The sequence below is a fragment of the Gymnogyps californianus genome, chromosome 7 (assembly GCF_018139145.2).
Source record: "Gymnogyps californianus isolate 813 chromosome 7, ASM1813914v2, whole genome shotgun sequence".
Taxonomy (NCBI): Eukaryota; Metazoa; Chordata; class Aves; order Accipitriformes; family Cathartidae; genus Gymnogyps; species Gymnogyps californianus.
The window spans coordinates 23,741,571-23,769,452 of NC_059477.1; the positions used below are offsets into that span (position 1 = coordinate 23,741,571).

The 27,882-nt window shown below is 36.8% G+C and overlaps 1 protein-coding gene across 1 annotated transcript; it reads left to right on the forward strand.

Annotated features, from left to right (window-relative positions):
* Nucleotides 1-1,838: 1,838 nt before the first annotated feature.
* SLC38A11 (solute carrier family 38 member 11) lies at nucleotides 1,839-27,309 on the forward strand. Its single transcript, XM_050900298.1, has 12 exons — nucleotides 1,839-1,856; nucleotides 3,922-4,039; nucleotides 4,372-4,446; nucleotides 6,710-6,844; nucleotides 8,548-8,613; nucleotides 10,311-10,417; nucleotides 10,961-11,040; nucleotides 19,215-19,285; nucleotides 20,235-20,396; nucleotides 22,152-22,264; nucleotides 22,936-23,067; nucleotides 27,064-27,309. The coding sequence occupies exons 3-12, from the start codon at nucleotides 4,386-4,388 to the stop codon at nucleotides 27,307-27,309; spliced, it is 1,173 nt and encodes a 390-aa protein (XP_050756255.1). The 5' UTR covers nucleotides 1,839-1,856; nucleotides 3,922-4,039; nucleotides 4,372-4,385.
* Nucleotides 27,310-27,882: the final 573 nt, after the last annotated feature.

Genomic DNA, 27,882 nt, shown 5'->3' on the forward strand with positions numbered 1-27,882 from the left:
AGCTTGACTTAATTTGCGTCAAATAAATGCCTGAAGAATGTATCTGATTAATAATAAGGACATACGGGAGAAAGCATTTGCACAAAACAGAAATTATTTTCTAAGGTAACAAATGCACATTCCAAACTGGAATTAAAAAAAAAAAGTCGCAGAACTCAGAGGGACTATTGTACAGCATGTGGGTGTTAGATAAAAAGGCTTTGTGAGGAAGTTGCTACAGTACTTGAACATACAGAGTCTGGCAGAATACTGTCATGAAAATCTACTATATGCTTTATTACACTCTGCTTTAAAATAGCTTAATTCCCTGTTTTTACACAGAATTCTTTGTACAGTCCAAGAAAAAAAAAAACGTTGCTACTAAATCACAGGAACTTTCTCTGCACCTTAGGTCTCTAAAGTTTTCTCTGCTGAGTCATGTCATCTGACTGGTCACACAAGAATACATGTCAGCTTGTAGCTTGTGATGGAGTTGATTAGAGATTTTTTTTGAAGGAGCTGAAGCTAATGTGCTTAAGCTATTGAACAAAAATGTCATATATGCTCTTTATGTACGCTTTGTTCTCCATATTAAATCATATGCATCATAGATCTTTAAGGACAAAATTACTGCTGCATGGCACATGCACTCCTTTAACCACTGCAGTTTACCCTAGTAAAGTATTATCAAATACAACAGTTCTTAAGACTATAGAAAGGAAATTAGCATGCTCTTTTCTTCCGCTATTTAGTTGTCATCTCTCAGGTTTTTTTCCCATAATGATTCAATCTTGTTGAAAACTTTCAGTCCACATTCTATTGATGGGGCCCTCCAGTAATTGGAGTAAGTTCCCAAAGTTATTTTTTGACTCTTGTAGGCCCCAAATTTTACGTCTAGTAATACTTCACAAAACTAATGTCTCAAATCTTTTATTATTTCTTACTACTTCCTACATGTTTTTGTTTAAGATGTAAATTTCTTTGTGTGGCTTGTTCTATGTTTACAATGCATGTTTCTGCTGAGACTACCTGGTCTCAGCTCAAGATAACCAAGGTACCTACAGACTAAACTTTCAGCACTGTAATTTTGCATCTTTTAATTAGTTTGGCTTCTTCCTATACTTTCACTGTAATCCCAGTATGTTCTTTATCTGACTTATCCCCGTTTTACAGACTTAGCACCCTTTACAGTAGCTTGCCCTCCCTAAGGAGAAAAAAAGATGACTGCAGTAGCAAGGCCTCGTAAATAACATCGATATTGAAAAGCAACAACAAATAAGCAACCATGACATTAGAGACCGTTTTCGCTACACACCCTACAGAAAGCTTTCCTCGCGCATTCAGGATAAACAAGTATTTTGTAAACTCGGGGTCTCATAAATACAAGGCAGAAGTGCTTACTTTCTGGAGAGTTTCAAATGAAGGACCGACCGGAGGAGGGGCCGCCGCCCCCCTCACGCCAGGGCGCCCTCAGCCGCCGCCTCGCAGCCCCAAGGCAGCGCCCGCCCGCCCGTGCGAGGCCTCGGCACTCCTCCCAGCACCTGACCCCGAGTCAGTAGCTCTCCGTGCGGACACGGTGCCAGGCAGGGCGCGGGCGAGCCAGGCCCATAAGCTCACGCCTTTCCAAAACCCGTGGAGGTGCCGCGGGACCCTTCCGAGCCCGCCTGAGAGGAGCCCGCGCTGCTGTCCGCCTGCCACCGCTCCTCGCCCGCCCGGGAGGAGCGCGGAGAGACCGCCGCGCCTTTCTGCTCCCTCCCCTGCTTCTCTCGGGGCCCGCGGCAGCTCAGCGGCGCCGTGAGGGAAGCGCCGCGCCTCCCCCGCGGCAGCCGGCGATGGACCGCGGCGGGCCGGAGCCGCCGCCGGCCGCCACTCACCAGGTACCGGGGCTAAGATCAGTGGCGGCAGGGAGGTGGGCGGCTCCCCGCGGCTCAGCAAGCCTGCCGGCATTCACCTGACTCCTCTTTACTTTCCTCGGCCCGTCGTCGTGAGATGATGGAGGGGGGGAGCATTTGAGGGGCACCGTAGCTGGTTTTGGCGGGCTTTATAGCGACCAGCTGTGTGAAGCGTCCCGGGCGGGTTGGCGTTTCAGCCCAGCTCCCCGGTTGTGCTGACAGCAGCTATGGCTTTTTCACCTCTGTTCAGTTTCTGCCTAATTCGTATGAGGAAGAAGGACTCATAGGTACCACGCAGGGAAAAAAATGCAATCTGGGGGGCCTTATTCTTGTGAGGTAGGGGAACTGTGGCTGCTTGGCACAGCTAAAATTCAGTGTTGCTTGAAGACCAGAACTTGAGCACCCTATCTGCTGGTGGGCCCGCCACTATCAATACGATAGTGGGTGGCCCTGGCTGTCTCATGTCCTGCAGCCAGTCCCTGGGAGAGGACCCTACGAGAGGCAAACGCATCCTGTTCATGTCTTCCACAGCCTTCCATGTTGCCTAGCTCGCTAGCATGCCTCCCAACAGGCATTCGCTCCCCATCTGCAGTCCAAGTGCACCTTCAAGAGCGCTAGTCTTCATACAGGAGCCATTTCACCTGTGTCACAATTTCTGTTGCCCATTCTTGTCCTTTTTGCCAGTTCAAATGTGTCTCTTCCAAGTGGGGAAGGAACCAGGGTTCATGACAGAGCCTTTGAGCTGTACAATGCACATTGTGTTCATTTTCTTGTAACAACTGAAAAGAGGGAACTGGAGTGTTCTAGTTCAGTGCAATTTCATGTGTACTGTGCTGTAAGTAGCAGAGTGCAGTAAAATTTCAGGAGAGAATGACAGTGATGCATTCTAAACTATCTATTTTTCATGTCCTTATACTCTTCCCTAGGCGCCCTCCATGGCCACTTTCAGAAATGGGATACTAGGCTATGCTGGCCTTTGATCTGAGCCAGTATTACTCTTCTTATGTTAGTACTGCTTAAGGATTAAAGATTCCACTTAAATATGTAGCTCTCCTTGAGGCACTCTTATGCTTGTCAGCTTATACCACTGTCTACAGATGACTTAGATTTATCAGTCATTTAACTTTTTTTCCAGGAGTATTAGTGACAAGCATCTGAGTTTGTAGTACCTGCTATATATGTGAAATAGGCTCCTGCATCCATGAAATAGTGATTTTATTTGCATGGTAAGTACACAATGTTTTGCTTTTGTAGAACACAGGCGGGCATTTTCTTCATTAAATGCATGTTCCTCTTTTGGATTACATGACTTCATTTAAAATACTGGCCTTCTAATGCATGATTCTAAAATGTTCTCTGACAGCAGAGTGGTGATCTGAGGAGAGGACCACTGCATGCTTGTGAAGAAATGCTTTTTGAAGATAAGAACTTTAATTTTTGAAGCTACTGGCTGCAAATTGTGCTTTGAACTTTGGTTTGTACCAGACCTTCCCACAGAAACTTTCTGGCACTAGCCAATTTTATAGTGTCGTTAACTGTTCATAATGAACTAAACCATTGGATGGCACAAATATTTAAAATGCTGGATAAAACCTTGAATTACAGCATCTTCAGATGTTGGCATACTTTACTAGTAACTCTTGAAATTGATTTCATTCCCCTGATTCAGGGGCCTGTTTTTACTGACCAGTCGTATTAGCCAAAATATTTTCAAAAATACTTAATTCACATTTCTGCCTTTGGAACATGACTAAAAAGCTCTTTTGCTTAACAGCCTACCTCTGAGTTCATATACATTTCTGTCCTTCCACTTATTTTTTTTTCAGAGAAGAATTAATTACAAAAACTTATGGGTCAGACTTATACAGGAATTAGATGCCTAACACCCCTTTGATTTCTCACTGAAAAAAATGGGATTTAGTTATCAAAATACCTCTACAAATCTGAGTCTATGACCATTTTTTTTTTAATCTTGAATAGACTATCTGTAAAATCCTTGTTCTCACCTATTTTTCTCATGTATAATAGTATCATTGTCTTCCTGAAATAGGTAGAAACAGATGACCGAACAGCCCTTGTTAGTAAGCCCAGGAAAAAAGGAGGAAACAGTGATCTGGCATCAGCTGGATTTAACATTATCAATTCTATCATAGGATCAGGCATTATAGGTAAGTATACTTTTCTTCACTATCCTGTGTTCAGCCTTGTTTATACATGCATGACTATCCAGTTTGGAGAATAACACTGTTGTCTTACTTTGTGCTGCTGTTCCTAAGGATTTTTCTCTATTTTTATTTGCTTACTATGTAAAATGCAGAGGTGTCAGCTGAGATCACATCTCACAGTGATAAGTACCCTATAGCCTCTTTGTTATTAAGCATGCTGGTCCAATTTGGGAGCTCGAGAGCATTTTTTTTAATCTGAATATTTCTTTATTTTGGTTGTCACAAATAAGTATTTGGAAAGGTTCTTCTATAATCTCTCCTTTTCTTATTTGCAGGATTGCCATATTCAATGAAGGAAGCTGGTTTTCCACTAGGAGTACTGCTTTTATTTGGGGTTGCCTATATCACAGGTACTGTAAAAGCAGTTTCTGTTGTAAAGTGAAAATTAGTCTTGCAATGTTTAGCTGACTTGAGCTTAATGATACCTTAAACAAGCATATCTATGACAAATTTTTTCCTTACCTCACTAATCCCTTGAGCAGATTAGTAAAAGTAGAGAATTATACTGTACAACACATAAAGCTGCTTTTTGTGTGCATTTTGTTTTTGTAAAGCCTAGTTTCTTAGACTAGGTCAAGGTGACATTTGGAAGAATAGATCTTACTTGTGCCTCATAATCACCTGTTTTAGTCCACTATTTTTACCCTAATTAAGAGACTGATCCTTGAGTGGATTGTATATCAATTTTTTAAAATATACCACAGAATGAAAACCTTTGGTTGTAGTATGATTTTGAGTATTTTATTTAATTATCATTCATCAAAAAAATAATAGATTTACCTTCAAAAAGGGACAAATTTTGAAATCACATGGTAAATAAACTTAAGTAAATCCATTGGCATCAAAGGACTATTTTTGTAAAGACTCTGTGGATTCAAGTCTTAAAACGACAAACCAAGTCAACATGAATAGCACAAATTCTGTTACCCATATGCTGAGCAGCAGTTGATGCTTTTCATTGCTTAAAATATCATTGAAGGGTCTGCATAAATGATTGAGGTTTGACTGGAGAGTAATATAACATAAGGAATATATTCCTTATGAATGGAAAATTTTCTCTATGGTGCATGGCAAAATACATTAATGATTTCATATCATAAACATAGCTCAGAAATTTCAGTTACTTTTCTGTAGGAAATCTGATTTGTCCTTTGCATTCGTAAGTATTTTGAAGACTTTAGAGCCATAGGCCCAGAACCTGTGAATTAAACTCAGCATTTTATTACGTTAAAGATGTGGCTCAATATATCTTGCACAAGCAAATTATAACTATAGTTACAACTTTTTGACTTGTAGCATTTAAAGTATGGGCTAAGTATGTAACATTAGCATTTATTTTCCGTAGTTTTTCTGAATAATTGGCGAATAGTTGTTACTTAGCAATTCTTACTGTATTTCATTTTGGGGGATGTTTTTGAATTACCCTGGGTGTAGTCCTAGATTGACAGACAAACACAATTTTACGTCATTTAACGATAAATCTTTTTCAAGTTTTGTGGTTCTAAGATGCCTTGCTACAAAGATGTAATATTTCTTGTACAAGATCAGCTCAATATACAACATAATTGATAATGAACAATTCTGTATTTCTGTTTTTGTCTGCTCCCAATTATAGTGTAAGTGAGTATATATTGTGTAAGAATTGCATATGATCATGGGAATCTCTGGATTGGCTTTCACATTAACAAATGGTAGAAATCTCCTTTGTAAAGACTGTGAAAATTTTGTAATTTTAGTCATCCCCAGAAGATGATAAACACCGATACTGTTCAGAGAAAGGAACTGTTCCTATTGCAGCATAGATTACAAGCTAAGTGAAAGCCAGATGAGGAATAGATGAGGTCTAGCTACTATCTGTCAAGACATCTGCACAAAGGTAATAAATTCTGTCCTGTAACTAATCTGGATTGGAAAATCCCATGGTGCTCAAACGAATACTAAAGCATAGCTTGACATAACAGCAATATTTTGAACTGTCCTTCATAAAAAGTTGAGGTTTAATCTGGGAGTAAGTCCGCCTGTGACATAAGCTCTGTCTCAAGGCACGTTGCTTTCATGGTTTTCCGGAAAAATTACTTTGTGTGTGTTTTATTTTAAAAGTATCCAATAAAAATGTTTATAATAGTTTTATCATAAACAACAGAGAAGACACAAAATACTAACTAGGTTTTATCTTTCACAAACTTAGATAAATAGCTGAGTAAAGTGATTGAGAGTTCTAGCACCATGACACAGGCAGTCATTGCATTTTACCCCCTTTCAGGATATAATCAAATGCTCCATCCATTCAGGAGCCCTCTGCATTATTAATTGACTTTTGCTTTTTTGGTGCTCGTGACAGTTCTTGTTCCCTTTGACCATACTGGAAACCAATGAAAATAAGTCTGTTTCTGCTGCCGTTAATCGGGAAAGCTGGAATTTCCTTCCAATATGAGCCTGTAACTCGTGGGTTTGGTGGACTGAGATCCTTTGTGAGATTTCTCATCCCTGCTCTTCCCAGTGCCACTGTTTTCCTTTTTCCAGACTTTTTTTTTTAAGGAGTGAAAAAGATGAGCAGTAACCAACCACAAGTTGGTTCATACTGTCTTTAACAGTAATTTTATATTTTAACAGATTATTCCATTATATTACTGATCAAAGGAGGAAACCTCTCCAGTACCAACACCTACCAGGAGCTGGTCAGAAAAACATATGGTCTTGTAGGTTATCTAATTCTTTCAACTCTTCAATTTTTATATCCATTTATTGGTAAGATCACATAAAATATAAATGTTTTAAGTTTTATAAATAACAAACCTTTTCACATTACCTCATTCTTCCACTGGTTAAATATTGAGAACTCTGTAAAGAATATACTGTATATGCCTCTTTCCTATTAAAAAAAAAAAAAATTACTTGGCAGAAGAATGACTGAGGAACAAGGCAATGAATTGGAGGACCAGAATAATAGAAATGAACTGAAATGTAACGGTAGAGAAATTTGTGATCACACACTTAAAAATTGACAAAAGTAGCTATGACCAATAGCAAAGAAGAGATTCTGTTCTAGAATGAGTAATAGAGCACAAAGGTGATGTGCCTGAAACAAAAGGAAAATAGGTCTTTAGGAGTATATTGGATTAATATTTTTCCAAAGATGTAGTATTACTGTCATGGGAGAGGCCACTGATCAGATCTTGCTTGAATATTATGTGCAGTCATTGCTCTTCAAAAGCGTTAATTCAGCCTCGTATCCAATGAGCTACTAGGAAATTGGGCAGTCAAGACCCCTTTCAAGAAGGAATAGTAAAAGAACAAACAGGTATAATCTGGGTAGGAATTAATTACACCAGAAGTTTAAAATAAAGTGATATTCTGAATCTGTCCCCTACAGCAGTAACATAATTAAATCAAATCTTAAATAAGCTTGATATTTTCACATGTGGGGCTACAAGAGGTGGTGACTTGAGATACCGGGAGTCTGGACTCGGTGACCATAGAGTCCCATATCAAAATTCCTGCTTTGGGAATAATCAGTCTGAATTTATTACAGGTAGCCAAGATTTTTAAGGGAGTCAAGTTACTGTTACTGCAGGCAACAATGTTACACATGTTGACTTTAAAAAGAGTATAATTACTACTTCATAGAGAATATGAAAAAGAATTGTAAAGATCTCAGTCCTTACCATAGAACTAGTTACGCATATGTATGTGCTTGAATTTATTTCTATAAGTAGTGTTGGTGACTTACAGTTTCACAACAGTGAATATGCATTAGTTAAGGTCAATACCTGTATGTATGCTGTCTAAATGGTGAAAACCACATGAGTATATAACTATATTTTGTGTATATGCATACACACACGCACACATATACACACTTCTAGTGTAGAATAAGATAAGAATGAAATATGAATGTTAAGGCCACAGTTCTTATTAATGAGAGGATGGAATGGAAGTCCATATCTGGTATCTTAATCTGTTTTCTCCTCCTTTCTTCTGGTTTAAAGATTTTGCTAACTTTTTACATGAGCTATGAAGTCCTGTGCATTTGATTGCAGGACTGATTATTAGGCTAACAAACACAGGAACTTTACTAAATAGAAACAAGAATTTGAAAATAAACTGACAAAGAATTGCTGTTAGAAAGAAACAATTTTAAAAAGCCTTTTTTTCCTCTTTTGAAGTAAGTTTATATGGCAAGTTGGCACAACGGACTTGCTTATCAGACTGGATTCTTGCTTAGGTTGTACCTGTTTAAAAAAAAAAAAGATAAAAAATAAAGGAGAGCATTAAAGAATTTTTTTTAGCTTTATTTTAAACCTGAAACTTAGAAGTTGTTGGTGCTAGCCAGAATTCATACAAGAGGGATAGTGGCATATAATCCTGAAGTCTACAAAATATGTGTATGAAATGTTTATCAAATATTTCATATTTGACTTGTACTAACAAAAATTTTTATTTTCTTTAAGCTATGATCAGTTACAACATAATAACAGGAGACACTTTAACTAAGGTTTTTCAGAGAATACCTGGAGGTAAGATGCATTTAAAAAATGCAGAGTGGGGAAAATGTATTGGATAGGAGTATAGCCTAAGTATCTAGGGATTACCTGTTACTTTGCTTCTAAAGTACTCTTATATGTAGTTCAAGTTAAGAACTTGAAGCATATTTTTATGAGTGGTTTTTGTGTTTTGGTGTTTTTTAATAAGTCTTTCTGAAATAAAACCTATGAATCCTAGTCCTTGGTTATCATTGGACTCAGTGTCAGTGAAGAGACCACATGCTTCAATGAAATACTAAGCAAATAGAAGGAGTCTTCTACAGTGGTATATTTACAAGGTCATCCTATTTTGTTATCTTTTTTAGATATTTCCTATAATAACCATTTGAATACTGAAACTGCACTTTATCTAGTGAATAATTCTGGATTACTTGCAAATAATATACTGGATTTAATGCTTACTTAAACATATCTGTAATAGTTGGTCATGAGCTGCATGTGTAACTTTTTTTAGATATTCACTGCAAAACCAGATGTGGCATTTTGAGCTTTTTAACTCATGCACTTGTTACCCTTCCTCTGCTGTAAGTTTTCACAGCAGAATCAGTGGAGCAATTTGTGTGCATGTTTGCCATCTACTTTAGCACAAAGCCAGCTAAGTTAAAACATTCTTCACTGGGAAATTAAACTAAAAAGAACATGTCCATAATGAAGTGGAAATTAGTATTTGTATGAACTGTTTGATTTCCACAGGAGGACTATGATTTTCAGCAGGTGAAGCCTGCAAGGTGTGGATGTAGTTTTAACTGTCACACTCTGTTGTTCTGTGAATGCCTGATCAGGTTGATAGTGACAGTGAATACCTAACAATTTATATACAATACAACTTCTGTAATAGGAGGAACGCCCAGCATGGCACATCTTTTCACCTGGCTGGTAGAATGCCTGCCTGGAAAGAGGTGGGAAAGCATTATAGTCTCCCAAAGAAGAGAGGGAACTGAACACAGACTTTCCATGTCAATTGCCAGTCGCTTTCCAGCCGTAATTATTCAGCAAGCTTTCATTCAAGCCCATGATTCATGGTAGCCTGACTGAAACTGAAATATGTTTTATTTTAAGTTGTCATTGGCTTGAAAAAACCACCAGTTATACAAATAAATCCCACTGATTGCAGGGAATATTATAACATTATTGTTGCCTTCACATGGTAATCTGTATTTTGCAAGTGGAAGCCAGCTGACAGCAAGAAAGGAGGTGCTTAAAAAGAAACCTCAAAATTAACTTATTTTAGGATTGTTCTTTAAGAATTTGCTTATCTTCAACAGCACAGTAATTGATGTCAACATACAGTGTCAAAAAAGCCTCAAGAGTAAATGGCAAAAGTAGTAGAATGTTTTACTTGCAGTTTGCCAAAATTGACCCAGGCATGATGAAAGAAATTAATACTAATCTGTATGTAGAAATGCCAGACTTCCAAAGTTTGGTGTAATACATCCCATATGTTATGCATTTGGTTTGAATTTGCAGAATTCTTGTAATTATGCACATGCTGTGTATGGCTTCCTCAAGGTTAGTTAATGCCTAGTCTTTATTTCAGTGTTATTTAGCTTGAGTAAAGGAGATAAAAGTCTGGTCAACATCAGAGTTTGTTACTCCTAGCCTTTCAAATGTACCTAATCTGTTCCTCATGTCAGTCTTAGAGAAATAAATTATTTTCTTTTTTGCTTTAGTTGGACCAGACAATGTGCTTACTGACCGTCACTTCATAATTCTTCTTACCACCATCATCTTTACCTTGCCTATATCTTTATATCGAGACATAGCAAAACTGGGAAAGGTAAATCATAATAGCAGTTGATTTTTGGTTTACTTTTCTGTATGCCGTTAGAAAATAAGTGCCAGTCATAACTTAATGTATTTGAACTCAATTATATCTGGCTAGAGCATGTTAAATATTTTAGAAGTTCAGACTGTCTTCTGTCCCAAGAAATATCGGAAAACTTGGAATAGTTTAAGCAAAACTTTGGTCTCCATATGAATCGCTGGAATCTTTCCATCTACTGCTAGTAGAACTCAAATCTTGTAAAGCACTGGGTGATATAGGCCTGATCTTGAAATGCTGAGCACTGTTGATTAGAAATGTTTAAATGGCAGTATCACTTAAAATTAGACAAATAGTTGCAATTGGCTAGTTACTCAAAAAGAATAACAAATTAAAAGATGATGATATAGGACAAGCTTTCTAATTATGAATATTTGACGTGATATTTAGAACTTTACTTGATTGTTAATTATTCTTTTATAAAAAAAGTACATTATGCTGCTAAGAGGACAACCTTTCAGCAGCTTACTGACTGAAGTCATGTTTTTACCTTTACAGGTATCTCTTATTTCTCTGATTTTAACCATTGTCATCCTGATTATTGTGATGGTGAGAACAGTAACATTAAGTCCACAAGTGTGAGTATTCTTACACTTGCCACAAAGTGAATTTTTCATCGTATGTAATCTGTTATCTCACTGTTACATGTATTTGCATAGTTTTGGAACATGGCTGTTTTGGGAGAGATAGATAATTGAAAAAATAAATCTGTATTAACAGTAATACAAAATGAACTGCTAAAACTTACTTAATCCTTTTTTTTTCTTCTATTGCACAGAAGTAAATTTAGAAAAAGTCTCAAAAAAACTACAGATTAATTCAAAATTGTGGGTGATATGGCTAATAGCAGGTGGCTCCTGAATGGGCATGTGAGGTTGTCTGTCATTTGCAAAATCTTTAATTTTGTCCATTATTGTCAGATGGCCTATATTTGCAATCTTAAAATAGATAGTGTTTTAGGAATATTTCTTTTTCTGTTAATAAAATGATTTCATAATAAAAATTGAATACAAATAAAGAAAAGAAAAAAGAACACAATAATAAAAACTTTATTCTGTCATTTGAGAAAACAACCATATAAGTATGCAAAACTGTTTTCCAGCACTCATACTCTGAAAGTAGTATTTAACATAGGAGCATTCTAGACAATTTAGTACACATGAATACGTATTGTGGCAATATTTTTATTGCAAGAAAGTGTTATGAATCTATTATCTTTATGGCCTAGAAGGTCTGCCTTTTTCCTTATACTTTAAATGTGAAGATATATTAATAAAGACAACACACTCTATTTCTGAATGTGCTTTTTTATTTATTGAAATAGTTTTATATAGTATTTCTAATGTTTCTTTAAGAAGTCCATTTGTCCACCGTGATTGTTTCAGCAGTGTTATGCGTAATTGTTCATTTGTCTTACTGCTGTGATATGTGGGTTAATTGCAGGGTATTCATGTTTAATGCTAGGAAGATGGCTAGCATAGCAGTTTCTAAAGTTGTACCAGATGATGTTGTCTGTCATCCATAAAATGATGCACTCAGAACAGTGTGGGACTTCCCCCCACCATCTTGCTGAAGCAACGTCTTTTTCATACTGTGTGTTAAAGGGGTATTTGAAAGGGTAATCTCAAAATCCCCTGTCAAAAAAGGAAGAAGCTATATATAATGGTTACTGATGACCTTGTTACCATGGTAACATTCTTCTCAACAGTTGTGATGCATTGAAAAATACGGAATGCATGGTTTTATTTTTTCTTACAATAAGTAATGTTGGGTTTTGAGTGATTCTTGAAGTTTTACTTTTTAATTCTTTAGAGACTTCCATTTTTGCCTTTATACTTCTTGTTTTCAAAAATGCATCTAGCAAATTGATAAACTGTTAATCAGAATTTTTTGCCTCACAAACATTCTGTCAATGTCTGTTTTTACTATTCGTATTTTACAATTAGAAATAGACATATACTTCAATTATTAAAACCCTCTTCTAATATTTTGTTAATGGTATGCCATCTCTTTTTTTGCAATGAGAATAAAGAACACTAATATATTTTAATATGGGTCCCATCATAGTATTATAACAAGTGAAACAAGTAAGTAATGTGTGTACTGTGAATCCTTATTAAACTCCAACTTCTATTGTATTTTTCAAAGAGATGTAAAAAACCCATGATTATGAAACACAGTCCTCAGATCTGTCATATAGGAAAAGAATTGGTACAATCCTAGATAGAGGCTTGATGGGGCCAAGAGAGTATTTAATCCCTACCATTGTTACACAGCAGAACTGATTGTATGCCTGTCATTGCTGACAGGTGATTGTCTAGTTTGTTTTTGGCAATTCCATGATTTCCCATTCCAGTTCTTAACTAGCCTTTTCTTACGAATTCTTCCTAAATGTGTATCGTATGTCTCTCTTACTGCATTTCACATTGGTTGCTTCTTGGCCTAACCACAGTGGATATGGACAGCAAACTGTTCATTCTTTTTCAAATGCTTAAAAAACACCTGTAAAGAGCTGTAACTTGTCCCCCTGTGGTGATCCTTTCTATAGACTAAACAAACACAATTCTTTTAGCGTTTCTCCTCTTGTCATGTCCTGTGCTACTGATCATTCTCAATGGCTGCCTTAAGTTCTCTGCAAATTAAAGTGAGATCATGGTGCCCCAGCTGCCTGTGGTATTCCCATTGAGGAGCAGAGAAGAAAGATTGATGTGTCTTACATGCAAAGTGTCTTGAGGTCCCTTTCAAGTGTATCTTTTGGGGATTGCCATGCTCCTGTTTATGTAACCTAGTTTGATGTTTGCCTCTTTGGAAGGAGCATGACATTGTGGACGTGCCTTGAGTTTGCAGTCTAATAGAAGCACCAAGCCCTTCTCTGCAGAACTGTGAGCTGGCAATTTTTCCTTTCTTTTGCTCTGTTCTCATGAAGTTTGGGGTTTTTTTTTTTTGCTTGTTCCCCCCTGCCCTGTTCTCGTGAAGCCTTTTTTTTCCCCTGAACAACTGTGGAATTTGTCATTACAGAATTGAATACTGCTTTATCAGATGATTTCTCCATTTACCAACATATTCATGATTTTTTTTTTTTCACCCTGTTCTCTAGCATGCTTGTGTTAACTGCACATTTCATGCTTTCTGTTAAGGATGCTTCTTACTTTTTGTTCCATCATTCAAGTTACTGCTGAAGACGTTCAAAAGTGCTGGACTCAGGTCAGGTTCCACTGGAATCCCGTTCAGATATCTTCCCACTTTGATAATTACTTTCTGAGTAGTAATCAGTTTTCACTTACCTTTAGATTTTTCAAAGTGAAGATTCCTTCCCTTTGAGAGGTACAACAAGATTATCTGGGAATGATAAAACTGTCTTTTTGCTTAAATGCAATCCATGTTCTAGTTGAAAATTATATCTATTACTTGGACAACAGAGAATATTATCTTTCCTAGAAACTTTCTACAACGTGTTAGACCATCAGCGAAACAAAAACATTATTACTGTTTTTAATGATTTTATGTGCTTGAAACAGTAGGCTGAAAAACAGCGATTATAAAGTCTTCGGAGTGTTGTATTTTTATTTTATTTATTTTTTAGTTGCTTTGGGAGTGGAGTGGGTTGTCCAGGGACATTATAGGAATGTTATTTTCTTGTTATTTCTCAGGAAAAAAAAATGTATTTATGATGAGGGATTACTTGGTTTAATTTATTTCCTCTTATGACAAATATGAAACTGAGATACTCCCCCCCCCCCAGTTTTGCTTTTGATTAATATCATCCATATGATTATTGTTGCCTGAAGGACATAATGAACCTGCAGATAAAATCCAGTGTTCTGGACCCAGAGTTTACTCTCAATAATTTAAGATGTTGGATAAAAATACATTTTGATGATCCGTTCCTTACTTTATTTCCACCTGCTTATAGCTGAGTATTTTTCTACTGTGATCAAAAACAATGGGTTAGAATTATCTCAGACTGTAAATGTGCAGTATGTTAATACTGTATAAAATAACTTCATGCTTCAAAGCTGAAACTAACATCCACTGCTGTAAAAAGCAATATTTTATGTAGCTTATAAAGATGGATCATTTTAATTTGGTGTTCTTTTGGAAAGAATGTCATGATGTCAGTGTCTGCATAATACATAAATCTCTAGGAAAAACTTCAAGAGCATCTGCTACATGTAAATAGGATGTGAGAATTACTCAACTGGCAGCTGATCACAGGGATGAAACACCAAGTGTTCAGGAAAATAACTTGAAAGTAGAAAGTTGATTCTTTCCTTCATGTAAATAATCCAGTAGTAAGCAAAGATAAACTTTAATGTGTGATGAAATTAAAAAATAAAACTAAGCTATCATATATTTACAGAACTGCTAAGTAGTTCATTAAGGAACAAAGAGGAGTTAAAGCAGCTGTAACTAAGTGAGGCTGACATACAGCTTTGCCTCGTCTGTGTTCTTTAACAACCAAGATGAGTTTGATTAATATAAAATTCAAGGCTGATGTGAGCATTACTTATTTTCTTTCCATTATACTGATTGAAGTTATATTCAGCATCTATAAACTTTTTCAATATCTTTAAACTTTTAAAGTTTAAACAAAACCTAAAAAGGTATTTTTACCTTAGAATAGAATTGAATTGAAATTTTATGATTAATTTCCTAAATGTCTAAATCATTGAATTAAACCTGAATTAATCTGCCATGTGCTCCTGGGTTATTTTGATAACTGCCAGTTTGCACCTAAACTTGGTGGTTTGTCACTGAACTTCAATCCAAAACAATGGAAGTCTTTTGCTTATTCCAACATGTAGCTCCCCTGTCAAACATATAACTCTGTTTCCTCTCTAGAAATTAACTTTTTGCAGTCAGCGTTTCATACCTGCAAGCTGGGTTGTGATCAGGGTCATATGTTTCTCTTGCCCTCCTTAAAGTTATTTTGCTTCTGATGCACTCTGCTGCTGTATTATATTTGGCAGCATTTCTACATAAATGACAGAAAAGATTTTTGCATAGCATGGATCTTAAGATGGGGAATATTATACTGTAAATGTTTTACAAGACGTAGAAGATACACTGTTTTAGACCGCCAAACAAATTTGCCCAACTCTTACTCATGATCTGGATGTGAAATGCCTTTTACCCCATTAGGAGGTCTTAACCTCTGCCTGATTCATTTGTTCTTTTAATTTTCCCCTGTTCTTGTGTAGAAGAGAGTTAACTCTGTCCCCGCTGAAACCGGGACAATATAAACACGAATATTTTCAAAACTTTTTTAAACTCGCTAGCATGTTTATTATGCTATACTTTCCCTTAAGTATACTGAAGACTGAGTAGAGTCATTGTCTTAACCTCTAGGCTTTCTTCATTGCTAGGCTTCACTGCCTTCCTACAGACATTTCTTATTATCGGTCTGTCTTGCTGTTGTCTTACTTTCAGCTGAGACTTTTTCCTGTCTGGGATCTCCCTTGGAATGTCTTTTTGTTCAATCTTTTATTATTTTTGTTCCAAGAATCACAGTTATATTACTTCTCAGCTTTTACTTCATGTTACAAGTAGCATTCTACTATATATGATAGACGGTACAGCTCTCAACAAGTGCATTTAGTATCACAGATGTATTTCTTCTGTTAACTTTCACTGTGTGTCATCTAACTACTTCTGCAGCATGAAAAAACTGTGTTCATTCAGGCATAGCCTGTGTTCTTTTACACTGAGTGAGGAGCAGTAAGCAAACTGTTTTTGTCATTCATGGATATTCGCAGCTACTGCTGTTCTTGTATGAGCAGTAGTTAAAATCTTCCCCTGACAATTCCTAACAAGAGTGTAGGTCAAACTGGTCAGAACAAAGGTCCTTCTCAAAAAAAAAACCCCAAAAAACCCCCAAACCATCTTGAACAGTAACAGCAGGATTGAAGAATCAGAAGAGGTACAGTATTACCTGGTATTCTTGTGATAGACTCCTTCAGCCTGTGTATGCATCTGCCTACACAGATGCATATATTTATATGAATGTATGTATGTCTACCTTGACACTTGATATTTCCATTAGGTGCCCTTTGTCTTGTGAGTCATTTTAAGTGATTATTCACTGTATGGCTCTTCCGTAACTAACAGCTACTGTTTCTGACACAATTTTCTCTTTCCCAGTCTGAAGTCTTATTTTATATAGACACTTTCATGTCACCTGCACCCTTTTCCAGGAGCTTTGCATAAGTCTGTATGTCCTGCAGACTGGACTTCGGGGTGATTTGTTGTTGATATGGTCACAACTCTAGAGCTGTTGACTCTTAGTTCTAAATGCTCAGAAATGAAATTTCTTACTGTGTTGCTTTCACGTAGTTTATGTATCACATCTGTGCGAGATCCCTCTATTCCCAAGGTATGAAAATGTTTTTCAAAACACATGCAGGAGTATATGACTTACTGTAAGAAATAGTCATACACTGTTTCATATGTCATCTGTACCAACGTGCATTGTATGACATTGCAATCTGCTGGTAGTGTTCAAATCATGGATCTGAAATTCTTCCTCAATTCTGCAACTAGAATGGAAGGAATTTATCTTCTTAGGCTGCTAAATAAGCAGGATTTTGTTCTTTTTGGATTTTTCCCCTCCCAATAATACTCCTAATCTGATTTGTCATTCATCCATAAAGCAAAGCTATATTTTGGTCTATTGCATATTGCCAGCGCATAAGCTAACACTGTGCAGGGGGAAAACTAGCTCCTGTGATTTTTTTTTTTTTTTTTTGGTAGGAGCTTATAATATAGCTATACTGTTGCACAAGATGTACCATTTTCACAGAAATTAAATGTGTTTCAGACAAAAGCATTCTTTATTTCTGTGCAATTTAAAAATATTTTGGTTTATATGGTATTAGATAATCTAAGTGTTAATTATTAATAGAAAAGGGAGTAAGGAGACTTTCACAAATACTGTTGTCAAAGGATAGTATAAAACAAATTTTCATTCTGTATGTTTGATATCAAAGCTGACCTCTAGTGGTTACAGAACGGAACAGTTGTAATGTTAGCTTTCTATATTCTATTTTTATTTTGAAATATTACTGATCTTTTTTTTCCACTCAGATGTGAATGTTTTCCTGAAAAATAATACATTCAAAGTTATGAATATGAATTGTCCACAGACATCTCTAGTGATTTGAAATCAGTGGCATCAAGTTAAGGGAGGATACTCTATATAAGGAACTACAGCAGCTATAGTGGGTCAGAATTCCTATTTCACAAGACAAATGCTAGATATCTCTATTTCATCCATAGTATTTATTACATGTACATGCTGAGTCTGAGAATGTTTTAGGAGGGCCATGTTCAGCTGCTTAAGACTAGAAGCAGTATGTTACAGTAGTCAAGACAATATACTACATCTGAGGACAAAAAACTGAACTTGATTTTGATGCTCAGGTTCTGTTCACTTCAAAGTTAAGCTTAGCAACCACAGCTTAAGAGCCAAAAAGGTGCTCTAAGTCTGAACTGAATGTGCATTAGGTACTGTAAATCTGGTTTTTTTTAATATGGAAAAGGAAGGATTGACTACTATTTGAGCTCTCAAGAAATAGTAAGGTATCAGTTCTGAAAGGGGAAACAGCAACATCTTTTCTGTCTTTTTTTTCTTTTTAGGGGGTGGGGGTGGAGTTTAAACATGTGAAAGCAATGAAACCTAGCATAGCATATGCCACTACAGCTGTCAAAACCAGCTAGTTGTCACCAGATAGAGGGAGAGACAAAGCTGCCATTGTTACCTTCACAGAACTGGCGTGAGTGCCATACTGCTTTCTAGGGCAGTAGGAAAATAGTAGCTAAGGCCTCAGGTGGCAGCAGCTTTCCCTCTAAGTAAAAACAGAGCAATCAAAGTTAGCAGCAGCCAACTTTTTAAGAGCAAGCTTCTCTGTACTGTTCCTTTGTCTGTGCTTTAATATTACAAATATAATGTTCAACTGGCTTGTGAATTTAATTTGATATTTTTAGCAAATTGTAGTTCTGGAAAAGGATGTTTCATGTCCTTCCCCTTTCCTTCATTTTGGCTCTTTATTCAGAGAGGAAGTTCATGCATCAGATGGATTTTAACAACGTTTGCTGATGGTTTTCTGTGGTCCTCCTCAAAGAATTAGAATTACCACAGGTCCAAAACTGTGGGCATATCTTAGGGGAGCAGATGTGGGGCATATTACATTCTTGCCTGATTATAAAAGTCTCCATATACTCTCTTACACTTTATCACTCCTTTGGGAACTAGCAGAATCCCTTTACTATGAGTACTAGCTGGAACAGGTGTAAAGAAAGGCTAACTGCCTTGCTTGATTTGTAGCCTAGGAAAAAAGTATCTCTAGACTGAATGGATTACATGTGCAAATTCAAAGGAAGAAATTGTCTCTAAATAGTCAGAAGAGATTTTGGGTTGAGATAACCTTAGTCAGAATCAGTAACAGCTTTTACCTTCCCTGTTGCTGTTTCTTGGTATGTGATGACTTGAATAGTTTATTTACAAAACTGGTCACTAAAACAGGCTGACATTTTTGGCTGTAAAAACTGGTTACAGAGATACTTTAATCAAAACAAAGGAGGTGAGAAGGGTATCTCCCTAGTTTCAACTTATTGTTGATGAACACTGTGGCTTACTTCAGAAAGTTATGGAGATCCAGCTAGCAGTTCTGTATTACGGCATAGTATTTTAAGTTATTTTTAATAACTGATAGTTGAAAAGAGGATAATCTATTAAAACAAATGTCTGTTTTAGACCCAAATCAGAAAATGCATGGATATTTGCAAAATCAAATGCAGTACAAGCCATTGGGGTGATGTCATTTGGTAAGTAATTTTTTTTGTATTTTCAATATTCAGATCAACTGTAAGAAAATACTTTATTTAAAATTTTGGACCTAGAAATTGCTGGTTTTTAATTGTAATCTTTTTATATTCATGTTAAGCTGGTTTAGAAAAAAATGAAATTGACTTTGAGTCATCCATATGAATCTAATTGCTATGGTTTAAGACATTATCCCCATCCATTGCCCATCCAGCCCTAGAGGCTATTGCCACTGTAGCGTGAATCCAGCTCAACTGTCCAGGTCATCTTAAAACACCTGCACCAATAGGGTTAGTCTAATTGATAAACTGAGGAGGCTGTGATTGTTCTGCGTTCTCTTTGATAACCTCTAACAGAAAAATCTCCAACTGCAATGTATACATTTGCTAGGGAGTGCCTGTTGCTTCCCATTTCTCACAATGAGCCATTCAGGTGAGTCTCAACTCACCTCCGTTATCGTCATTCTAAAATCTGTTCCTGCCTCCAGGATCTGGTATATTACTTCTTGTTAACGCTGTGATAATCTGAGGCCTCCCAATGCTTGCTGCTGCCTAAAATGAATGTCATAGAAGTCTGAAAGTAGCAAATGGCTCTGTGGATTTAAAAAAAAAAATCGCAAAACTGCTGTTGGGTTCTTAAGCAAAAGAAGAGTAGGACGAGGAAATAGAGGTGGAATAGAGGCATGGAGGGTGGGAAACAGTGTGGCATTTTAGGGTAATGTAATCAGAATCATCTCAGGACGAATACAAACTTTCATCAAATCAAGTAAGTAAGTAAAAGTTCAAGTCATTTATCTTTTGCCACTCATTGCAGGTTTAATGTTTGTATTTAATGAGTGGATTCAAACTGTGCTGTCTCTCTCCTACCTTGGAATATACACTCTGTAAATTTATTTTATATGCATATATGCATGAATTCATACATTTGCTTTAACTGTCATATGTGTTTCAGCATTCATCTGCAACCATAACAGCTTTTTAATATATGGGTCTCTGGAAGAACCCACATTAAAGAACTGGTCTCGAGTCACACATGTGTCTGTCTCACTCGCTGTTTTTATCAGTGTAGTGTTTGCTGCATGTGGATATATGACTTTTACAGGATACACAGAAGGTAAACTGCTTGATCCCTCAATTTTGGTGCTTGCTGTAATCCTTACATTTCCGCCTTTCTGTCTGATTTTTGCTGTTGACATCTTAGTGATTGTAAAAATGCCAAAATCATACTATGTTTGGACAGAAATAGTTAGGACATTCCTTGTAGTTACCCAACAACAAAAACAGGCTACAAATGTCAGCTACATGCTAATAGGTGTCAGATTCCCAAGTGTAAGCGTCACCAGTGAAAGTTCCCTTTGAATACTTCCATAATCAAAATACTTCTGAGGACTAAGCATCTATAATTTAGCCACATGGTCCACTAGCAGAGAGCAGTAAGAACAAAAATTGCCTTGACTTTTCTACAGGGTGCCTGGCATATATTTCTGTACATTCTCCTGTATCTTTTCCTGTCTGTGCTAATATAGCATCCTAGCTCTGGCTTAGAGATATTTCCTATCTTTACAACAGCTGTTCTGCTGTAACTAATCCTACTGTCACCTCTGTGGGTATATGAATATACATATATGTATAAATATATGTAATCAATGCTACATTGTACTATTTAACATCATTTTGTTGAAGTGGAAAAGGTGCTTTCAGAAGAACAAGGCATAAATTTGTTCAGTGCATTAGCTTCTTCAGCAGAAGTACACATTTCATAAGCAATCAGATTTTCTGTTATTTAATAGTGCAGTTCCAAATTGTAGGAGAAGGCTTCCAAGCTTTTTCCTTTCCTGATAAGCAGCAGCATGTAGCTGAGAACAGAGGAATTGTAGGATGGGGGTTACTGGTTGATCTGTCCTTTTTTTTTTTCCCTGCCTCTGGTGCTGTTTATGCAGAATAACTTACTGTCCTAGATGCAACTGTAGCTAGACTAAGTGCAAACTGGCTCAGATATTTCAAGTGTAGAAAGCTCTGACTGCAGCTCTCCCTCAGCATATGACTCTGCTGTAAGCAGGTTCCATCTTACCTTCTGTCTCCCCTGTCAAAATCTTTTGGCTGTTTTCTCTAAAGTACACCTTATTGCTTCTTCAGAGCCATTGTGATCCTAAAAGTAGTAAATCGTAAGACAGTATAGCAATCGTGTAGAAAAGACCTGATAGATCATCTGATCACTATCTTGCAGTGTCTCTTGTGCCTCAGAGATTCATTATTCCAGATTCTTTGTGGTAAACGCTAGGGAAGATGATGATTTGAATTCTCTAGCGATGCTTTTGTTGTTAGATATAAGAAGATTTGCTAGGTAATAATCCATATGTTTATAATGGGCTTTCGGGGTCAGAATATTTGAAATTCTTCACTGCAGCTTAGCAGCTATGATTAGATACTATCAGGGAAATGCAGTTCTCCATAGGTAACTCCCTGTTCTTCCTTGTGTAATTGTTGTTGTTGTTCTAGGAATTATGTTTTTAATGGAAATGTATCTTTTTACATACAAGCTTTCTTTCTGAATCTGTTTAAACAAACACCAGAATCTTGTACAAAATCTGTGCTAAGGGGAAGATGACATGACAAACTCTAATGTGTGTATGTTAAAATATTTTTGAAAGATAAATGCTACTCAAAATAAAAACACTGCTACTAGCAGGATAAGGTGAAAGTTCATCCTGGATGTAATTTGTGCCTGTAACTACAGTTTCTTGATATGTGTCAGGAGAAGGGATCAGAAAGTCTCAATTACTTCAGTAACTCCAGTAACTTACACTTCAATTTGCAAATACGCAAATGACATGAAGTTCAAACTAATTGATGTTTTGCTATGCCTCAGGAGATATATTTGAAAACTACTGTAGAGATGACAACCTTGCTACGTTTGGAAGGTTTTGTTATGGAGTTACTGTAATTCTGACGTTCCCCCTTGAATGTTTTGTGACCAGAGAGGTAAGGATTTATTACATTCTCCCTTTAACAATGTTGATATATATTAATAATATTCTCACATTATTAATACATATTGTAGCTGAAGTCAGTGGTTGATCTGTAATAAATATCAGCATATCCTATCCTGCTACATGCAATGAGTATGAGGTACTAGTTGTACTGTTTAGATTCTGGCAATATAACGTATTGCATTTATTATACTATTATCCAATATTATATTAATAATTACTTAATATCAGGACTGCTTAAAATTCCAAGTTTGGCATAAATGCCACTGTTGTTATTATGTTGAGAATAGCCAAAAATAGCATATTTATCATGCTTACTAGTTTTGCTTTGTGAAAGTATCTCTATCTAGGAAATCCATCTGTTCAATAAATAATTGTAAATTGGTTTTTATTCTGTAGTGGGCAAATGAGAAGAAAGTAAGTATACCCTAAATCCTGCAGGTATAACTAAGTCAGTCTTGCAAGTGTTCTGCAATTTTAGTAATACTTGTTACGGGTTATTTTTGGAAGCGGATAAAGATATTTTCTTGAAGCAAGATAGGTAAAGTTCAGTCAGTGTATTCTCACCCATTCTTTTAGTTTCCTAAGGTTAGAAGATTTGGAATAAGCTGTTTGTTAACATAAAGAGCAAAACTAAGGTTTAAAATTGTGGTTCTGTTTCAGGTGATTGCCAATGTGTTTTTCCATGGGAACCTCTCAACAGTTTTCCATATTGTTGTGACAGTAGTTATCATTGCTGTGGCGACTGGTGTATCATTAGTGTATGATTGCCTTGGAATAGTTTTAGAGCTGAATGTAAGTGAACCTGTATACTCTTTTATTTAATAAATCACTTTTTTATAAAACAGAACTCTGAAAAATCCACAGCTCTAATGAAAATATTCTGTAATTCGACATAGTAGTCAGTAGAAGTGTTAGTAGGAAAAAAAGGAATTATTCACTGCTTCAAAATTGGATCATTAAAGGAGAAAGAAAGTTCAGGAAGTAAAGTTCATATCGTTGGGGAGGGCTTCTAGAACAGTTCTGGAGATATAGCAAGAGGTTACGACTTAATGTATTTAAGCTGCAGTGGAAATCACTAAAATAGTCATCCTAACTGTATTGCAGGACTGAATCTAGCATTTCTTTCTCTAATCCCTGCTTCTGATGAAGTTGGCAAATTACTGAACGCTGGGGCAGATCCTAATGACTGCCTTGTGCCAAAGTGGCAAAAAACAAAGAGGGATGGGGGGGAGAAAGAAAGAACCAGTAGTAGTGGGACTACAGAGATAGTAACTGGAATTTTTCCCTGCTTTGGACTTAACAGGGAGCTAAACTGAGTAATTTCATAACCTGAGTGTATGAATTTTAGGAGGAAACTGCTTTGTTTGCCAGTAAACATTCCTGTGTCTGGTATCGCCTCATAGCAGAGAAGGAGCTTGCCAGGCAGGCCACACAAGGCACTTACTGCCTTGAACCAGTTTTACACATTTATGTAACTTTTTTGGTTGGCTGGAACTGCCACGTAGTCTACTTGAGTCCTAGACTACTAGTTAGCAAAGTAGACTTACCAGATGAAGTCAGTCTGTTTTGGCACAGAATGTACATTTAATCAAAGGAAATATTAAAAAAAAAAAAGTCCAATCTACATTTATTATAGAAAGGTTTGGGTTGGAAGGGACCTTAAAGACCATCTAGTTCCAAACCCCCTGCCATGGGCAGGAACAACTTCCACTAGACCATGTTGCTCAAAGCCCCATCCAACCTGGCCTTGAACGCTTCCAGGGAGGGGTCATCCACAGCCCCTCTGGGCAACCTGTTCCAGTGCTTTGCCACACTCATAGTGAAGAATTTCTTCCTTATATCTAATCTAAATTTACCCTCTTTCAGTTTATAGCCATTACCCTTCATCTTATCACTACACTCCCTGATAAAGAGTCCCTCTCCAGCTTTCTTGTAGGCCTCCTTTAGGTACTGGAAGGCTGTGATAAGGTCTCCCTGGAGTCTTCTCTTCTCCAGGCTGAACAACCCCAACTCTCTCAGCCTGTCTTCATAGGAGAGGTGCTCCAGCCCTCTGATCATCTTCGTGGCCCTCCTCTGGACTCGCTCCAACAGGTCCATATCTTTCTTATGTTGGAGGCCCCAGAGCTGAACGCAGTGCTCCAGGTGGGGTCTCGCGAGAGCAGAGCAGAGGGGGAGAATCACCTCCCTTGACCTGCTGGTCACGCTTCTTTTGATGTAGCCCAGGATATGATTGGCTTTCTGGGCTGCAAGTGCACATTGCCGGGTCATGTTGAGGTTCTCGCAACCAACACCCCCAAGTCCTTTTCCTCAGGGCTGCTCTCAATTCATTCTCCACCCAGCCTGTATGTGTGCTTGGGATTGCCCTGAGCCATGTGCAGGACCTTGCACTTGGCCTTGTTGAACTTCATGAGGTTCGCAGGGGCCTGTGTTTATTTATGATAAACATTGTTTGTCTTAACAGTTTACCTTCAATTTCAGGTCAGCTATTTTTAATAAATAAAGAAGATGTGGAAATATCATACTCCAGGATATAAAAGTTAGAAGGTAGAGAAAACATTTTAAGGGCGGCCTTTGCTTCTTTATAGAAATATTTTAGAATTGCCTCCTTAAGTCCCTGTCCAAGCATTCATTGACAATTTCAAGCCATATATTGCATGTTTATCGATGGTACAAAATGGAGGGAGTTGTTCTTTATGCTACATGATACATGTACTTGTATGTACATTATGATAACATGTACACTGTTCTGATCCACAGTGCAGTTTATCTGCTAACCGAGCAGTAATGAGTGATTTTTGTAGCAGTGATTTAGCAGGTCATTGTTTGCGCTAATATTACAGAACAGGTTTGAATATTCATATAAGCTATCCAATTACCCTCTATTTAAAATAACTACCTACGTAGTTTATTCTCAGTTAATCCTTTCTAAATTATAAGTAGCTCAAAATAAACAATATTCCTATTAATTTGGTCAGGATGCATGTTTCCATTAAAATTTCTCATTCATGGCATCTGTTGGTAATTTCTTTTCCATCTTTTTTCCCTCTGTTTTTACATTACAAGTGCAGAAAATTCACCTGTGTGTATATATACACACCAATAAAAGTATTTAAATGTGTGCATACATACACACATGCCTATTCCAGCCAAATATCTGAATATTGGTGTAATGAACCTAATTAACTATGTATGCCCATATATGTCCATATATGTATATGTGTTTTACATATATTGTATCATATAATACGTTAAGAATAAATTTACACCAGAGAACTGCCAATTAGCCTTTCTAGCATGATTAAATATGTGTGATTCCTATTTGGAATTAAATTGTTTTAAAATAATCACTCAAAAGCAAAAATTCCATCTATGCAATATTTTTACCCAGAGAAGCCTAAGCAATTACTCAATAGTCAAGCTGATTGATAGCTTGATTCAGTTACAAACAGAAGTTGATAGCCAGGCATTTGAGTGGGTAGCTCGTATCTTGTGGGGTTTTTTTTCCTTTTTGAGAGAGAATTTGACAATACAGCTGTGCATATTTATTGGATGTAATCATTGCGCTTAGAAAGATTGTTCAGTCTTGATATCCACCAGTAGAGAAAAATGAATAGGCAGTCTTTACCTGTGAAAGAAAGATGGTCTGTCTTCTTAGCAGGCTTTCTGCCCAGCAGAAGAGCTGTCTTTTGGCTCTTCACCACAGATGGCATTTGCTGCTGTTTCTCTGACTCTACACTACTTTTTCCCTGCTTTCTGGTTTTAAAACAAAACACAAGCCATTGTTTTTGCCCTGTGGTAATTCCCCAGGGAAACTGTTCAGTCATATGGGAGTCAAGGGTCCACGGATTTTGCTGTGCTATTCTTTTACTGGGATGTTGGTTTGTGTTGCTTCACTTTCTTAAGAATCTTGGGTTTTATGAAGAAGATGCTTTGTGCGTGTGCCTATTTTTGATGTCTGTACTGATCACTGTTAACAGGTTCTACCATAAAAATATACAAAAGTTTGTACAAACAATGATGCAAAGATATTCAGTAGGCTGGATTACTACCTCACCATAATTAAGTTGAAACATAGTGTTAAGTATGTGACAAAGTAAACATTCAAAATTTCTGCATAAAAATGCTCTCTTTTGGCATGTAACACAAATGTTAATCTGCAGTGGCTTTACTGTAAGAAGCATTTAAACAGGTGCTTTTTATCTGTCCCTATCTAAGAGAGCATTTAAATAGGAGCTGAATTTTTAATAAGAGGGGAGGTTCTACTCTCTCAAAGGGAGCTTTGCTTTCATAGGGAAGTAAACCTAAATCAGGTCATAAATGCAGAAATTGATCTGAATTCTTTGAACTGCTACATGATGTTTCCACTTTTTTTTTTTTTGTAAGGCAGTATTATATCTAGACTCCTACATGGAATGATCTTAAATATTTTAAGTCAGTTACAGTATTGCAGAACCATTATGTTTGCACTTTTGCTGTACTTCTGAAGCTGAGAAACTTCTGGTAATCAGATTTAATAGTACTTGCAACATAAAATATTATTCTGTATCACCAAAGCAAAAGCATTTAAATAAATCTGAATTATTTCAAGTAGTTTTACAGATATTTTTGCAAGTTATTTGTGACTCTGAAAAAAGTCTTCCATATAGCAACACTGGAAAAGGCCTCTATTCTCTGGCTTTACTGTTACATCAATCTAATCACAACCATTTAAAAATCTAGGTTTTTGTTCTTCACCTCTAAATATACATACTTATGAGGGTTTTTTCTATTGTTGTTTCCCACACACAGGGAGTTCTGAGTGCTACCCCACTTGTTTTTATCATCCCAACAGCGTGTTATCTAAGGCTGTCCAAAGAGCGATGGAACCATTCAGATAACCTCATATCCTGCCTCCTTCTTGCTGTCGGTGTGCTAGTGGTGACAGTTGGGTTTGTTTTGACTATCTTGCATCCCCAGGAATGTAGCCATGGAAAAGAAATGTTCTACTGCTTCCCTAGTAATGTTTCTTTTCACAACAGTACACTTCCACCATAGGTAGCACACCAATCTCCAGGCTAGATCAAGTACATCTCGCAGCAAGCCATACATGCCAGTTTAAAGGAGAGTGGAGCAAAGAGCTTTTATGTTTTGATATGCACTAAGAATTTTAAACTGTATAACTGTATTTACATACTTGGTTTTATGCTGCCATCCTTTTCCAGATAAGACTTAAGTTTTAGCTGTTGAAACAGAAATTCTCAGAGGTGCCTTTCAGTAGACATTGCTTGAATAACTTGCAAACCTACCAAGAAAGGTTGCATTTTTTTTAACTTAGTCTGTAATGCTGTTTAAAAGCTATAAATGAAATGTTTAGGAATGTAAACATCTCCCATGTTTCATTGCTGTCATTTAGTTTTTATTAATTTTATAATCTTCTAATGTATATTTCTTAGCACTCTATAGTGTGGGGTTTTTTTGAAGTCCTGAAAAAAAAAGTACATCTGGATCTCTCTCTGTGTATTAAACTTCTGCTGTTAAATTGAAAGACCCCTATTAATTCTGTCTGATTTTGCAATAACTGTCCTTTAGTGCTGAAAGCATCCCTTGTACTGTCTCTTGAGTCAAGGG

Bases quoted from the DNA above. Each gene is read 5' to 3' on its own strand.
- SLC38A11 (XM_050900298.1), top strand. From the start codon at position 4,386: ATGAAGGAAGCTGGTTTTCCACTAGGAGTACTGCTTTTATTTGGGGTT. The intron at 6,845-8,547 runs GTAAGATCACAT...ATTTTCTTTAAG, and splicing joins ATTTTTATATCCATTTATTG to CTATGATCAGTTACAACATA. The intron at 8,614-10,310 runs GTAAGATGCATT...TTTTTGCTTTAG, and splicing joins TTTTCAGAGAATACCTGGAG to TTGGACCAGACAATGTGCTT.